Genomic DNA, 15612 nt, shown 5'->3' with positions numbered 1-15612 from the left:
TGAGGTGACCGAAGGTGAGACGCAACGAAGAACGACACTTGTGTGTAGAACAGTAGGAGTGTCACTGTGTAAAAGGGAGGGTCGAATGTGATTAGGTCAAAACCTGTGTGTGAGTCAGTGTGTGTGTGTGTGTGTGTGTGTGTGTGTGAGAGTGTGTGTCTGTGTGTCTGTGTGTGTCTCTGTGTGTGTGTGTGTGTGTGTGTGTGTGTGTTTGTGAGGGACCTGTCAATGCATTTATATGAGAGTTAAATAAAAGCTCTGTGCAGGTACCCTCGTTGACACCAGACCTTTATCAATTGAGAGTGGGTCTGGAAAAGGCTCATTGACTTACGGCTTCCAGCAGGGGCGTAACTAGCAGTGGAATTAGACTTCAATTGGTGCATTAAACTCTTACCAAATCATTTCAGAAGTGTGGCAATCTTGTAAACAAAGGTTGTTTACTTAATTCCAAAGAAATACACGTTCTTGCCGGATTAGCGATTGCATTTGCATGCCTGTGTTTTGGAAATCGGCTTCAATGGCTTCTTGGCTAGACGGACCTACAGAGCAAATCCCAAATTTGCCGAAAGCTTACTGTATATGGGTATTCCCAGGCTACCGTGCAGGTGCAGGTCTTATCATTTGGGGTTTCTGCAGATGTTCATACATACGGATAGATAGTGTGTATGTGTGTGTATTTGCGCACGCGTATATGTATGTATGTCACAGTATATGAGTGAGTTTTGACATCTTAAGTTCATGTGAAGGCTTATCAGTGGGTGAATGCCATTGCCTCAAATGCCCTATATGTCTCTTTTTAAGTGACCTTTATAAGTGACCTTTACATAAAGGTTACCAAAGACACCTCCACTTCCTCTGCGTTAATGCCCAGCCTCTGATACCATCTTTCACCAGCATCAAAGCCAACAAGGCAGCTGGAGGAGCTCACGTCTATGTAGGCATGGGAACTTGTCAAGGCCACTCATCCAAACAATAATGATGAGGCATTCTGTTTACATCTCAAGGAAATCTGACTCTGGGGCCATTCAGTCAGATGTTTTGTTCACCTCTTCCAATAATAACAAGCTGCCCATTCCGTGAATACACTTTAAAGAAACCCGGTCTCTGTAGACAGCCCAGGCTCCAAAAACTGGAAATAAATAAAGTAGGGGCAGCCTGTTCACCAAACAAATATGAAACCCGTTTCGTTTGGTCCTTGGTTAAAATATTAAGTATGTTTTTTTTTACACAAAAACTTGTGCTAATAAATTTAAATATAAAGATAAACATAAACAAATGCGATTTTCTGTGCAATCCCTGACTGCACCTTTAAGAATTCGTAAATGTTCATTGACTGGTAGCCAAGTTACTGAAGAAATGCCAGATGCACCAAGTCTTTGATCTGCGTGAGCTGTGCTCTATATTTCAGCAGTCTATTCTCTAATCACGTCTTTCCAGAGAAAAGATTTCGAAACCCCAAAAAATTGCTTGATTGCCCGATGTGCTGGTTGGGGCTATGCGAAACAGCCTCCGCCATCGGCGCATAAGTGGGTTTGTGAATGGGTGAATGAGAGGCACGAAATTGTAAAGCGCTTAGGAAAAAGAAGCGCTATTGACCCTTTCAACAAGGTAAACAAAAACAATGCTTGAACGTTCTATTTGGGCCCCAATCTACTTCCTCTGCATTAAGATAACATATGGAATGTTAAAAAGGAAGTCTTGTGGGGCCAACTATGATGCTGATAATGGAACTCTCTTGAAAGGGTCCATACAAATGCAGGCCATTTACCATTATTCAGAAAGGACCATCGACGGTAAAGATCTTTACACTCATAAAGATCTTTACACTCATAAAGATCTTTACACTCATGTCCAAGAGTTGTCCTCTCACGCTGACACTGGCCTGTTATCGTAAGCTCTCTTGGTTTGTTTACATGAATGACCGTGCACATTTCAGGCAGTTGTGAAAGAATGAAAGCCATTTCTGTTTCTCCTAATCAGCCTCTTTACTGACAGAGCCCTGGGTTGGTCAGAAATCCCCGGCGCTTGCCCAAGATGCACATGACCCAAGGCCCAAAACAGTGCAGTTTCACTCTCCCTGCTGTGATAGGTTTTGTGATGGTGGAAATGCGTCTCCCACTTCCTCATCTGCCGGCTTGGCTGCGGTTGTGGATTGGCTTTTCCGAGTGACGGAGCAGTAAATGAGGGAGGTCCTTGGGGGGTGTTTGAGGATAGCAGATGAAGTGTTTATCAAGCGGAGGTCGGGATTTCACACGGGTGAAACGCAGAGTGCATGTGATTCGAGACCGTTGAGCTGTGGATTTCTCAAGATTATTTTGCCGTTGAATTACAATGACTCCGTTTAGGGGAACTGCCAAAGTGACTGAAGCCATTTGTTTGGAGGTTGTGGGCATGCGTGGGTGGGTGTGCATGTGTGTGTAGGAGAGAGTGTGAATCGGTGTGTTTATGTCTGAATCCAGTGTGTCTGTCTGAGTGGGAGAGTGTGAGAGAGAGGGCAAGCCCCTTCGGTGTGTGTCTGGGGGTTTGTGTGTGTGTGTGTCTTTGAAAGGTTAGGATTTCACACAGTGATGAATTAGGGGTCTAGGGCATGTCTAATTAGGGCATGACTGATCAGACATGAAAATGTTTGTGTTTGGTTGAATGTGTTTCCCGGTATATGTGTATATATGTGTGTGTGTGTGTGTGTGTGTGTGTGTGTGTGTGTGTGTGTGTGTGTGTGTGATAGTGTTTGTGTGCGCAGGTGAGTGTGTCTGGGCATTCCAACTCACCAAAAGGTCACCACACAGAATGCCAGTGGCCACACAAGCACCAGGGAAGTTTTGAGGTCCAAGTCCATGGGCTCTTCATCCTCGTCCTCATCATCATCATCTTCGCAAGGGCAGAGCCAAAGCTCCGCAAGACTCAGGCGATGTTTTAAGCGGTAGCTCGCACTTGACCTGTCACACACACACACACACACACACACACACACACACACACACACACATACACACAAGCCAGGACCAACCAGAAGTTTCATATTAGTGTCAGTTATGAGTCAATATTAGACCATTTGCACTTACAGACTCAAAGTGAACCTTAATACCATAAAATCAACACGGTCATTGACTTGACACTTATCACAAGAATAAATCAACTGTTAGATCACTAACTATGTCTTCTGATTAGATCTTATTTGTTTCTCCCTTATTTTTGTGGTGTGATGCAATCAGACACAGGTGCACGCAGTGACGGTAAACACCTCACGTCTCAAACCTCACACATACAGACAAACCTCCAGAAAGGTGGCACACAGATTCATGTTTGTTCGTACATGTCAGAGTCATGGAACGTTTTCGTCTGACTGGTTGGCAGCCGCTAGCCTTGTGATGCGTTTCCTGTCTGTCCTTCAAAAGAGGAAGTGCTGCTCTGTTGGCCTGGCCTAGATTCTTCTCCCCGCCGCGCTCACATGATGTGGCCTCACATGCTTACTGGTGTGTGTCTGCATAGTAAGTGTGTGTGTGTGTGTGTGTGTGTGTGTGTGTCTGCATAGTAAGTGTGTGTGTGAGAGTTTGAGCAATGTGTGTGTGTGTGTGTGTGTGTGTGTGTGTGTGTGTGTGTGTGTGTGTGTGTGAGAGAGAGAGTTTGAGCAATGTGTGTTTATGTTTCTAGGTAGGAAGAGGTATTGCTATTTCAGAGAATCCCATCCTCCCATGTGACAGTCAAAGCTGTTCAACATTTTTTATTATGACTAGTATAATGGTTGCACACAAAATGTGAATGTGTAAATGTGAATGTGTGTGTGTGTGTGTGTGTGTGTGTGTGTGTGTGTGTGTGTGTGTGTGTGTGTGTGTGTTGCATTTCTTTGTGTCTGAGATCTGTCTCTGATGAAGTGAAATTATGAGACTTATTAACGTGTGTGTGTGTGTGTGTGTGAGAGAGAGAGAGAGAGAGAGAGAGAGCTTAGCAATGTGTGTTTATTAGTGCTGTCAGTTAAACGCGTTATTAACGGCGTTAACGTAAACCTATTTTAACAGTGTCAATTTTTTTATTGCGCGAGATTAACGTTATTTTTGGTGTAACAAACTTTGTAGTTTTTTCACAAGCTGTTGCACGTTAGAACAACTACAACACCACACTGGATCTACCTAGACCGTGCTGCATGTAGCCTACACGCCCCCTTTTAGGGGAAAGGGAGCTGTTTGGATAATGGAAACCTATGCTGCATAGAAGTGGGGAGCGAAAAGGGCTTATATTATACTTACTAAATCTTGAAACAAACGTGAATAAAAGGCACAAAATAAGGTTGGTGTAAGAGTTATCTGTGTATTTATGGGATTAATGTGACCATTATGTTCCTATTTTTTGCCTACAGGAGTGTCACGAATGTAGGCGCAGTCAAACTGTCCGTGGCTGACTTTAACTAAGTTCGGCAAGCTTAACTTTACATGTCATAACATCAACTAAACATAACACAACTAAACTTGTAATATGAACGTAGCCTTTTACCTACAACTAGGTGAGATAATTGGCTATGCCTGTTATACTTAAGTTCCACAGTTAGTTAGCTAGCAAGCTAACCGTTTTACATGGGATATGGTGTGGCTAGTACGTTCTGAATGGGTTGTAATGTAGTCTACATCGTTTCGACATGAGTAAGATAAAATATGTGATTAATCGTGATTAACTATAGGAATTCAGCGATTAATCGTGATTAAAATTTTTAATCGTTTGACAGCACTAGTGTTTATGTTTCTAGGTAGGAAGAAGTATTGCTATTTCCGAGAATCCCATCCTCTCCCATCTGACAGTTAAGCCAAAAGGTGAAACATTTTTGTGTGCGTGTGTGTGTGAGAGTGTGTGTGTGTGTGGGAGGGGTGCATTGATGCATCCATGTATAAGCTGTACATGTTTATCAAGTGTGAGTAAGTCCAGAATGTGTTGCTATTTCAGAGAATCCCATCCTCTCCCATGTGACAGTCGAAGTCGAAAGGTGAAATCTTTTATTATGACTAGTATTATGGTTGCACACAATGGTGAATGTTAATGTGTGTGTGTGTGTGTGTGTATGTGCATAGGCGTGCATACATAGACACTAGGTGGTGCTAAAGCACTAGGAAGTTTGCCCTTTATCAACGAAAATGCCCTTTTGAAACTTTTTTTTTTTAATTATTAATATTATTAAGATTTTACTGAGGTCGGTTTTGAAAAACCTGAGCCATTAAAAACGACTGAAACAATGCCCCGAAATGAGCCACCTCCTTGCGCACACCCGACTAGCCTATCTCTCTTCCTTTCTCACGTGAACTCGAACTGTCGCTACAGAGGGCAGGCCAGATGCGCAGCACCATAGCAGTTCAGTAAGCGTCTTCAGATAGCAGGCATGGTCGCTGACAGGCTGCTTCTCCCGTGCCCCATCAGCCAGGTAACATACAGATCAAGCAAAATCTTACAGTTTGCCCTCTAAGCCCAACATGTAATAATTTTGTTGTGCAGTAAAATGTCTCATTCAGCACCAAACAAGCATTTTTGCCGAATGGTCACCTGATAAACTAGTTAGATGAAGCTAGATAAAGTTTTACACTGTAGCCCAAATCAATGACAGATAACGTGACGACCACATACAAATAATTTCGGTAGATTTTGCAAATGTATGTGTTAAGAAGAACGTTTTCTGTTGTATATGTTTTGTTAGGCAACATGTATTAACACATTCATTTGTGACAGAAGAAATAGGAAGTTCCCCATTACCTGTGAAAAATGCCCATCTGCATTCATGTAATGACAACAGTCAGTAGCCCACTATAACTCCTTCTCGTACTGTTTGGTCTCTTTATTGTCTTACAGATCAAGTAAAATCGTACAGTTTGCCCTCTAAGTCCAACGTGTAATCATTTTGTTGTGCAGTAAAATGTCTCATACAGCATCAAACAACTAAGCATTTTTAGCCGACTGGTCACCTGATAAAGTTTTACGCTGTAGCCAAGGTCAATGACAGATAACGTGAGGACGACCACATAGGCTACAAATAATTTCGGTAGAATTTGCAATTGCAAATCTATGTGTTAAGACGAACGTTTTCTGTTGTATAGGTTTTGTTAGGCAACATAAATTAACACATTTTATTTATTGTCTTAATTGTATATTGATTTACTAATTGCAGCACAAGTCAAATTTCATTCAACATGTGCGTGTCATTTTTTTTTTTAATTAAGTGTTCCACGTGCGCTAAAAAGTGCCCCCTTCTGAGCACCTGCCCCCCAAAATGTCTGTGCACGCCACTGTGTGTGTGTGTGTGTGTGTATGTGTGTGTGTGTGTGTGTGTGTGTGTGTATGTGTGTGTGTGTGTGTGCATCCATGTATACGTGCTGTGCATGTTTCTCAAGTGTGAGTAAGTCCAGAATGTGTTTTGTAAACTCTACAAAGATGCAATCTGTTTCCAGAGGAGAAGTCATCATCTCTCATGTGATGGCCACGTAAAGACTTCTAAGACTCTTACTACACTGTTTGCTGTTTCCAGAGAACACACAGGACATCATAGGTGTGTTAGATAGACACAGGGGTGTGTTATATAGAAACCTGGATATCTTAGATATACACCTGGCTATGTTAGATAGACACCTGGGTATGTTAGATAGACACCTGGGTGTTTTAGATAGACAAACTTAGCATTGACATGCTGTACTCTTCACCACTGTTCACAAATAGTTAATTGCAATTCCTTCTTAAATGTATACATGGCTTAGCTGAATCAAATGTGTTAAGAAATGTGCTCAGAAATTGTGTCAATATGTTTTTTCAGTAATATTTTGGTCACACTGTACTTGACAGTATCAACATATGAGTGACATGACACTGTCATGAGTGTGTCATAAACAAGTCATAAACGTTTATGACATAATGCTTCTGTTATTAAATGACATTCGGTTTTTGCCATAACAAGTTAGGGTTAGTATTAGGGTTAGGGTTAGAAAATTAGAATTAAAATTTATGTTAGTGTGTAGTTGGTTTGACTATTGTGCACTGGCCAGTTGTTCTCAGCCTGGGTTCCCTTCAAGGCCACAGACCCTCAAATGCGTGATGTTGTGCGTCTGGAAGTGTGTGACGAGGTACGTGTTGAGTGTATTTTTATGTATGTTGTGCAGATGTTGTTTAAGGCGTGTGCGTAGTGTATGTCCAGTTTCCCCGATGTACAGCATGTGACAGTGAGTGCAGGTGATAACATAAACTAAATTGGGAGTGTCTAAATTTAATGGGTTAGTGAGTGCAGAACAGTGACTATGGATATTGGTGAGGAATAAGTGAGGGGTAAAAAAAGGGTTTTCCTTAGGGGGTGGGGGTTGTAAGTGACGGGTGAAGGTGGTGCGTATGAGGAGGTCTTTGAGGTTTTTATTGCATCTAAATGCAGAGATGAGTGTGTGGTGTTGGAAGGTGGGGTGTGTTGTTTGGAATTTAGTATAATGTTGTTTCAGTGTGTGGTGTAAGTGTTGTATGCCGTGTGAATAGATGCTAATAAGGGGCAGGAGATGGGGTGGGTCAGGGTTGGGGTTAGGGGTTAGGGTTAGGAAAAGGGTTGGGGTTAGGGTTAGGAAGTGGGTTGGGGTTAGGAAAAGGGTTGGGGTTAGGAAGAGTTAGGGTTAGGGTTAGGGTTAGAGGTTAGGATTAGGGTTAGGGTTCATGTGTCATGACAGTGTCATGTCACTCTTATGTCGATACTGTCAAGTAAAGTGTTATCAATAACACGTAAAAAGTGTTATGCACGAAGGCTGCTCTGTTGATGATGTGCGTTTTTTTCTGTTTGGGCTCTTTGGTTAGGTTGTGCGGTGAAAGGCCCCAGGAAATGCCGCCAGCAAATTGTGTATTGTTGTTTTTCGTACTATGTTGTTCTATGTTGATCGCCACTGTCGGATATCCCCTTCCTAAAGTACAAGGAATTTAACACCTTTCCTGTGTGTGTCTGCAATCAGGTAATATAAAACTGATGTTTAGATTTATTTTTACTTACAAAGCAACCCAAATGCAGTTTGATTGATAGTCCCTGTAATGCTCAATAAAAGGGTATGATTTTTGAAAACGGAGATAATTATCGGTCTATGAAAATGATCGACCCATAATGTGATCTACCCCTATAAATATCTCTTCCCGAAGCTTCTGTCTGTCTCGTCCGTGTTGTCTGCGCACTCAGACAACCAGCTGATTCAAACAAGGAAAGCCCAGCGCACGAGAGTGGGTTTTAGCCAGATCTGTGGGTATGACCACCATGGGCACAGTGGTGCCACAAACATGTCTGTTGTAGCAGGGGTTTTCAACCAGTGGTCTGCGGCCCACTTGTGGTCCGTGAGGACATTGCTGGTGGTCCCTGACCATGGATTCAGTAATGTAGTTGCGATGTGGGAATCAGTATTTTAATTCAGTGGTGGTCCTGGGGTTACGCAATTAGCTAGAATGGTAGTCTCTGGTTCACAATCAGTTGAAAACCCCTGGCCTGCCCTGGTGCGTCTTCGGCCACGAGAGATATTCAGCCAGTAGTTGCCCTGTGTGGTGGGGCAGAGATCTGAGAGTGAGGAGGAGGAGACAGTGGAGGATGATGATGATGATGAAGATTCTCTCCATCTCCTTAGAGACACCTTGTGTCCCGACAGACAGACAGACAGACAGACAGGCAGAGTCCCAAGAGTAGATGACATAGTTGCTAACCTGTTAGCAACTTAGTTGGATGGCAATGGGAAATTGCATTGCAACCAACAAAATTGCTAAGTTAGTTAGCAACTATGGTAGATTAGCTAACTGAGGACTACCAGCGCCAACCTCACTACGTGCCCTGGCCTGTGCAGTAGCTGTGACGCCAACCTCACTACGTGCCCTGTGCCGTAGCTGTGGTGCCAGTGTGTGACCACATGTGTACAGTAAGTGATGTCACACTGGGGGTAAACAATCTCTTAGTCACACTTTGTGAAAGGTTCTGGTGACAACCCAGTAGTAGGGTGACACAACACTCATCCACTTTCTGTGGATTACAATCATCATAACCGTTGCATTCATAGACAAATACCATCATTCATATCAATAGAGCAGGTGTTGGAGTCATAGCATACGTGGCATGTCTATGCTGTCTGTGTCTTCTAAATGGACCCTGAGTCTGGCCATAAAGTTGATGATAATGATGATGATTGATGCTGATGATAATGATGATGATGATGATGATTATTAGCAGCTTTATACTAGCTAAAATCCATTACAGCTGCTGGTGAATCTGCTTGATCTAGCCTCAGTTCTTGTGCTCTAGTGCTTGTGTATTCTGTATTTTTAATGCCCTACTATTCCGGTGTTATATAATATATATAATAATATAGCATATATTGTCTGCCACAGGTGCATATGGACTATTTTAACAGAGATGAAAGAGGAGTTTGCCAGTGGGATTGCCCTCTCTATTAAAAGTGAGAAAAAAAGGGATGTGTGTGTGTGTGTGTGAGTGTGTGAGAGAGAGAGAGAGAGAGAGAGAGAGAGAGAGAGAGAGAGAGAGAGTGTGTGTGTGTGTGTGTGTGTGTGTGTGTGTGTGTGTGTGTGTGTGTGTGTGTGTGTGTGAGAGAAGAGAGAAGAGAGAGAGAGAGAGAGAGAGAGAGTGTGTGTGTGTGTGTGTGTGTGTGTGTGTGTCTGTGTGTGTTTGTGGCTCTTTAGCCCTGGGAACACCCTAACTTCTCTCCTCGATCTGCAACTCCTAGGTGAATACCCAGCGGTCAACTGTTGAGAGACTAGACAGAGAGGGAGAGGGGGGGAGCAAGCGAAGATCGTAGAGATGAAGAAATATGATAGACAGGAAAGACAGAGCATAGACAGGCGATGAGATAAAAAGAACACAAAAATGAAGTGAGAGGACAGAAAAGAGAGAAGATAGAATGAGAAACAGAGATTGGGGTGGAGAGTGAAAGTGAGGTGTGACACATATGGGAAGATGACAAGAAAGGTGTGAAACGACAGTGCAGCAAAGGAAAGAGAGAGATAGAATGTCACAGCTACAGAGACTTCCTGAAGAACCCATCAAAGCATGAAAGTGATAAAGGTGTGTGTGTGTGTGTGTGTGTGTGTGTGTGTGTGTGTGTGTGTGTGGGCCCATGTAGATTGTACACCATCTGTGACTCATAACATTTAGTATACTGAACTAGAGTGCATGTGTGTGTGTGTGTGTGTGTGTGTGTGTGTGTGTGTGTGTGTGTGTGTGTGTGGGCCCATGTAGATTGTACACCATCTGTGACTCATAACATTTAGTATACTGAACTAGAGTGCATGTGTGTGTGTGTGTGTGTGTGTGTGTGTGTGTGTGTGCATGTGTGTGTGTGTGTGTGTGTGTGTGTGTGTGTGTGTGTGTAGTTGTGTGCGAGTAGGCGTAGGCATTGCGCCTGCCTCACTTGAGTTTGGCGATGACAAGCTCCTTGTTGAAGAGGAAGAGGTGTCTCTCGCGGGTCTTCTGACCCTCGGTCAGCTGCACGCAGGCGTCCAGGGCCAGAGGGGAGCCGTCACCGGACAACCCCAGCACAAACGGACACTGCTCCACTGCCACGGCCACCTCCTCCCTGAAAGGTCAAGGGCACACTCAAGGTCACACATCCAGGTGAAGGTCACAGGTTCAAAGCATAAGGGGGCCAAACATTTTATTACAACCAACAAGACATCCCAGTCAATCATGTGATGGACAGGTGTAATAGATTCCTCTGTTTTGCAAAAACAACGTGCATATGGATGATGTAATATAAAAGCCTACAGCTTGACCTAAAGTTGACATTTACGTCTCTTGAAACATTTACTTTCAAAGCACAAAGTCAGACTATCTCAGCTGTAGCAACAAAAGTTGCATCGATCTTTCATGTTGTTTCATTTAGCTTCCCACGAGTGTCACCTTAAAACGCTATTTCAGTGACAGAGGTGGGCGGGATGTGAGGAGGGGAATTTTTCTTGCTAAGGGTGTTAATTTGCTCCATACAGTGATAACTTCACAGCACTGAGTCTTATTGGCCTTGAGTACAGTATGTCCTCTCCTCAAAACTCCTCCAAAACTTCTTTAAAAAGTGAACAGAAATGGGAAACAAAAAATCAGTAAATTAAGAGAACAGCGTGTTGTGACTAGCTGCCCACTGCTTTGTTATGTTTACTTTTGATGAATTAAGAGATGAGGCTAAAAAACTTTAGATACAAATTTATAAGTTCACAGTGGACAGTAGTTGAGGTGTCCTGTAGAGAGTTACTTTCATAATACATTGAGAGGCTAAAAGCAATACAGAGGTGGTGGTGACTCACAGAGTTTTAGGCCGCTCCTGTCTGAGTTATTTCAGCTGTCTTATCTGCAATAGCTCTCTCTCAAGAAATGTCATGTTTGCAGAGGAGTCAGTTCTGATCCCCACACAAATACCATCTGCAAGATTGCGGGCTTGTCTAACCTTCCCCCCATGGATCGATTAATGAGGAGTAATAACAGAATTTTATCATTTTAAATAAAAGAGTTTATCTTGACTTTCATGTTTCTTTGTGTTGTTTTTTTTCAGCAGACCTTCAATGAAGACATTATTTACATATTACATATAATAACGCTTGAGCTGTTATTATCATGTCAATCTATTGTGGATGTTTTTACCCCAGGAGGAGGCAAGGCACCAAACCCCTGGATTGATGAAAGGTCACTTACACCTGTAGGCTACATTGTATTTGGGAAAAGCAAAAGGTATCAGCATAATGTTATTTATTTATTTATTTTTTTATGTATTTATAAACAAAAACATCTCTGTCAGTTCCATGCCGCTTTCAACAGCTATCAAAAAAACAAAGGTCATTTTGGATGGATGGATTTTTTGTGAATGTTTCTTCTTCTACATAAGATTTTAGTCATCTTTAGTTCATGTAATACTTTTATTGTCAATGCACAAATTAAGTAACAGTAGTCTGAAACGTTATTGTTAATGCACAAATTAAGTAACAGTAGCCTAGTCTGAAACGAAATGCTGTTTTACATCTAACCAGTGGTGCAAATAACTGACATGTCCAAATGGGCCTTGATGAAATCATTATTAGACTGTTCATACACATTTTAACGGGCCAAAGTTGAAGAGCTTTTGTCCGTTATTGTTAGTGCAAATATAGGCTGATTAATGTTCCCTTGCATTGTTTAACTGAGGTCCATGGCTAGTCTGGCTTTCATCAGACCAAGCTCAATCTTTTAAGAAATCAAAAATAAATAGCGGGCAGATCAGGCTGGGTTCACCCAGCCTAGTCCATAGGCACCGATATTGTTTAATTTTCGATTGAGATATACACACGTTGGCTATTCTAAATGCAAAAATGCATCAGGGGAGTTATGACAAAGCGGTAACTAACAAACTAGATCCTAATAGAAAGTTGTTAGCTTCCCTAAGCTACAGGTAGGATTATAAGGTAGGCCCATTTACAACATAAATTGTCAATAGGCTATGCTGGCTACACAAATAAAATCTCCTTTGGAAACCAATGGCTTACCTTACAGTATCAAGCGGACTTAAACTGTCATATCGTGGCGAAAAGTTGTAATAACATTCACGCAGCTCCATGAGTCAAGGAAAGCCTTGAATGAAGTAGCCACTTCTAAATGGGACCCACTACACAGTAGCTTAAGGTGTTTTGCTAAAGCAGCCATAATGAAATGAAGGTGTCATTGTTTGGATACTTCACACACACGCGTGCTTTTTAATTTCACAGACTACAACTACAAAGCTGTAATCAAAGCACATCGATTCCCCTCTCACACCCTCCACGCACTTAAAACAAAATAAACAGGCGGCCTCAGTCTCACGATGTATAGGCAAAACTGTATCAGACCGGGTGTAACGTTGGTAAAATCTTCCATTGCACAGAATGATTTTGTAACACGTGCAATAAATGACAGTCGAAAGATACAAACAGTGCTGCTATACATTTGCTTGGTATAACCGCATTTATAGTTTTCTACAAAATGCAATAAATCAAATGCCTCCATCACTCAACCAACGCTAACGGTAACATTACCTAGGTCCTTATTGATATTACAAGATTAACGTTGCCTGCAGTAAAACCAAGCATGTCGATAAACATCCTCAGATTTATTTCGGCTTCAAGAAGAAATGGAATTACACTTCATGTGAACATCTTCCTATCCTTATTAGATGTTAAGCTGCGTAAATTACAGTCCTTGTATGAAGCGTCCATTGTTTTTTCCAACCCACTTTTAACTTCCAACAAAATTACGCCTCACTGCAACGATCGCCATCTAGTGGACAAACGACTACTTCGCCAATACCGAAAATGCAGCCATGATGATGATGATGAATATTTATTTTGGCTTTCTTTTTTAATCCTACTGATTTTCATTTTTTTTTGCGGGGGCAAATCACAAATGAGTGATTATGAGCCAGGTTGATGTGGGCCCTTGAGACCAACATACCATAAAGATTCACAGAGAACTGTGTCTGCCCTACCCTCCTTTCGGGGGTCCAGTCCAGCGGGGGGGCTGCAGATGAAAACGAAAAATGACGGTTCCATGCTATCCATGTGGGGGTACATGCTCACCAAGTTTTGTGTACCCCGGTCTTTCAGTGTCCCGGGAATCCTTGTTGGTGTACGTCACTAAATGTACACATAAATTATTTTATTGTAAGGCCCCCCATGAACGAAAGTACACAAAACTTGGCATGCATTCAGAGGGTGTCATAATGATCCTACACTTTTAATTTCGTGCAGTTTTGACCTTGTCAGCCAGAGATATTGAGATGAAAACACCTAATTTTTTGCTTTTTAATTTTTAACTAGGTGGCGCTATACATGAAATAAGTGGTAATGGGATGGGTTGACATGCCCCCTTAAGACCAACATACAAAAAAAAGGTGGACCTCCTAGGCCCTACGGTTCTCGAGATATTCACAGAAAACTGTCTCCGGCCACCTACAGGCCAGTTGGTGTATAGTAACATAAATTAATTTATTGTGTGGCCCCCATGAACGGAATTCCACAAAACTTGGCGTGCATACAGAGGGGTGTCATAATGATCCTACACTTCCAATTTCGTGCAGTTTTGACTATGTTAGGTCACAGATACCTTCAATTACACCACCTCATTTTTACTTTTTTGTGTTTAACTAGGTGGCGCTATACATGAAATGAGTGGTTATGGAATGGGTTGACATGGCCCTTGAGATCAACATACAAAAAAATGGTCCTCCTAAACCCTACGGTTTTCGAGATATTCACAGAAAACTGTGTCTGCCCTACCCTCCTTTCGGGGTCCAATTCAGCGGGGGCTACAGATCAAAACGAAAAACGATGGTTCCATGCTATCCATGTGGGGTTACATGTCCACCAAGTTTCGTGTACCCCGGGTCTTTCAGTGTTCCCGAGAATCATTGATGGAAATTTGGGCATCTAAAAAGAAAAAAAAAAAGAAAAAAAAAAAAAAAAAAATCTGACTAAACCTATATGATCGCCCCGGCTTTCTTGGCGGTCATAATAACAGCTCAAGCGTTATCATATGTAATATGTAAATAATGTCTTCATTGAAGGTCTGCTGAAAAAAACAACACAAAGAAACATGAAAGTCAAGATAAACTCTTTTATTTATAATGATAAAATTCTGTTATTACTCCTCATTGATCGATCCATGGGGGGAAGGTTAGACGAACCCGCAATCTTGCAGATGGTATTTGTGTGGGGATCAGAACTGACTCCTCTGCAACTCTCACACTGACTCAGCTGCCAACTCTCACACATTGAGAGTGAGATTCATTAATTTGATTGGCTCCACACCCTCTTACACCAGGGTTGGCAGCTCTGATAAAGCGAAGATTCAATGCAAGTGACCCTAGTTTGTCGGTATTGATCTTGTAAACAGCCCCGTTCTCTCCTCACTCTTTACTCCTGTCACTTCTCTTAGCAATACAGTAGCAGCCACTGAGCTATAAAGAGCACCTTCTTCACGGTCTTTATAGCTCAGTGGTAGCAACCTAACTACTTACTCTATTCTCTTTCAGGCTGGCTTTGTTCAGATGACTGACCATGGCCACTCTGCCCATAGGATCTTTTCTATTCTTCTTTTACCTTCTTTTAAAATATATAGATATTAAAGTTTAAACGCTTTTCTTTGCTATAGAAACCAGACTCACATTTGTGTGGGTTTTGCCCTTCAAGTGCTTCCTTTGATATCCTTCACTGAACAAATGGACGGAGGTTATTGCCACCTATAGCCTATAGTTAAATCCTAGTTAGTACTGTAAAAGGCTTGGTGGAATAGTATTGTGTGGTAGTTGCCAGTTTTGACGCAATGTAGTGGCCTACACATTTCCTGTTTTTTTTAGTTTAATTTTGAGTTTAACTAGCAAGCTATTCAGAATCCCATGCAGCACCAGTATGTTCACAAGTTCCTAATTATGTTTTCAAAAATATTTAATGAAAAAGGCTTTTTTGTTGTTTGCCGTTAATAACTGTTTTTATCAGATCAATGAACGCGTAAGACCATACAGTGGCATGATAAGAGTGGCTCGATGCAAGCAAAGCTGTACAAAATGACTCAGCTTTCTGAGAATCATATCTCCTGAGGTAATCAGTCTCAACATAATTATCTGCCGGACCTAATGAACTTAT

At 42.0% G+C, this 15612-nt stretch overlaps 1 protein-coding gene across 1 annotated transcript in view; it reads right to left on the bottom strand.

Annotated features, from left to right (window-relative positions):
• The window catches only part of tagapb (T cell activation RhoGTPase activating protein b), a 42927-nt gene that overhangs the window by 10310 nt on the left and 17005 nt on the right, over positions 1 to 15612 (bottom strand). Inside the window, exons 3-4 of the mRNA XM_048249697.1 lie at positions 10389 to 10553; positions 2769 to 2936 (exon numbers count right to left, since the gene is read on the bottom strand). Of these exons, the coding sequence (XP_048105654.1) occupies positions 2769 to 2936; positions 10389 to 10553 (333 nt within the window). The remainder of the gene's footprint in view (positions 1 to 2768; positions 2937 to 10388; positions 10554 to 15612) is intronic.

This window comes from Alosa alosa, chromosome 8, assembly GCF_017589495.1.
Source record: "Alosa alosa isolate M-15738 ecotype Scorff River chromosome 8, AALO_Geno_1.1, whole genome shotgun sequence".
Taxonomy (NCBI): domain Eukaryota; kingdom Metazoa; phylum Chordata; class Actinopteri; order Clupeiformes; family Clupeidae; genus Alosa; species Alosa alosa.
The sequence above is the reverse complement of the archived record's forward strand: the minus strand, read 5'-3'. Positions and strand labels throughout refer to the sequence as shown.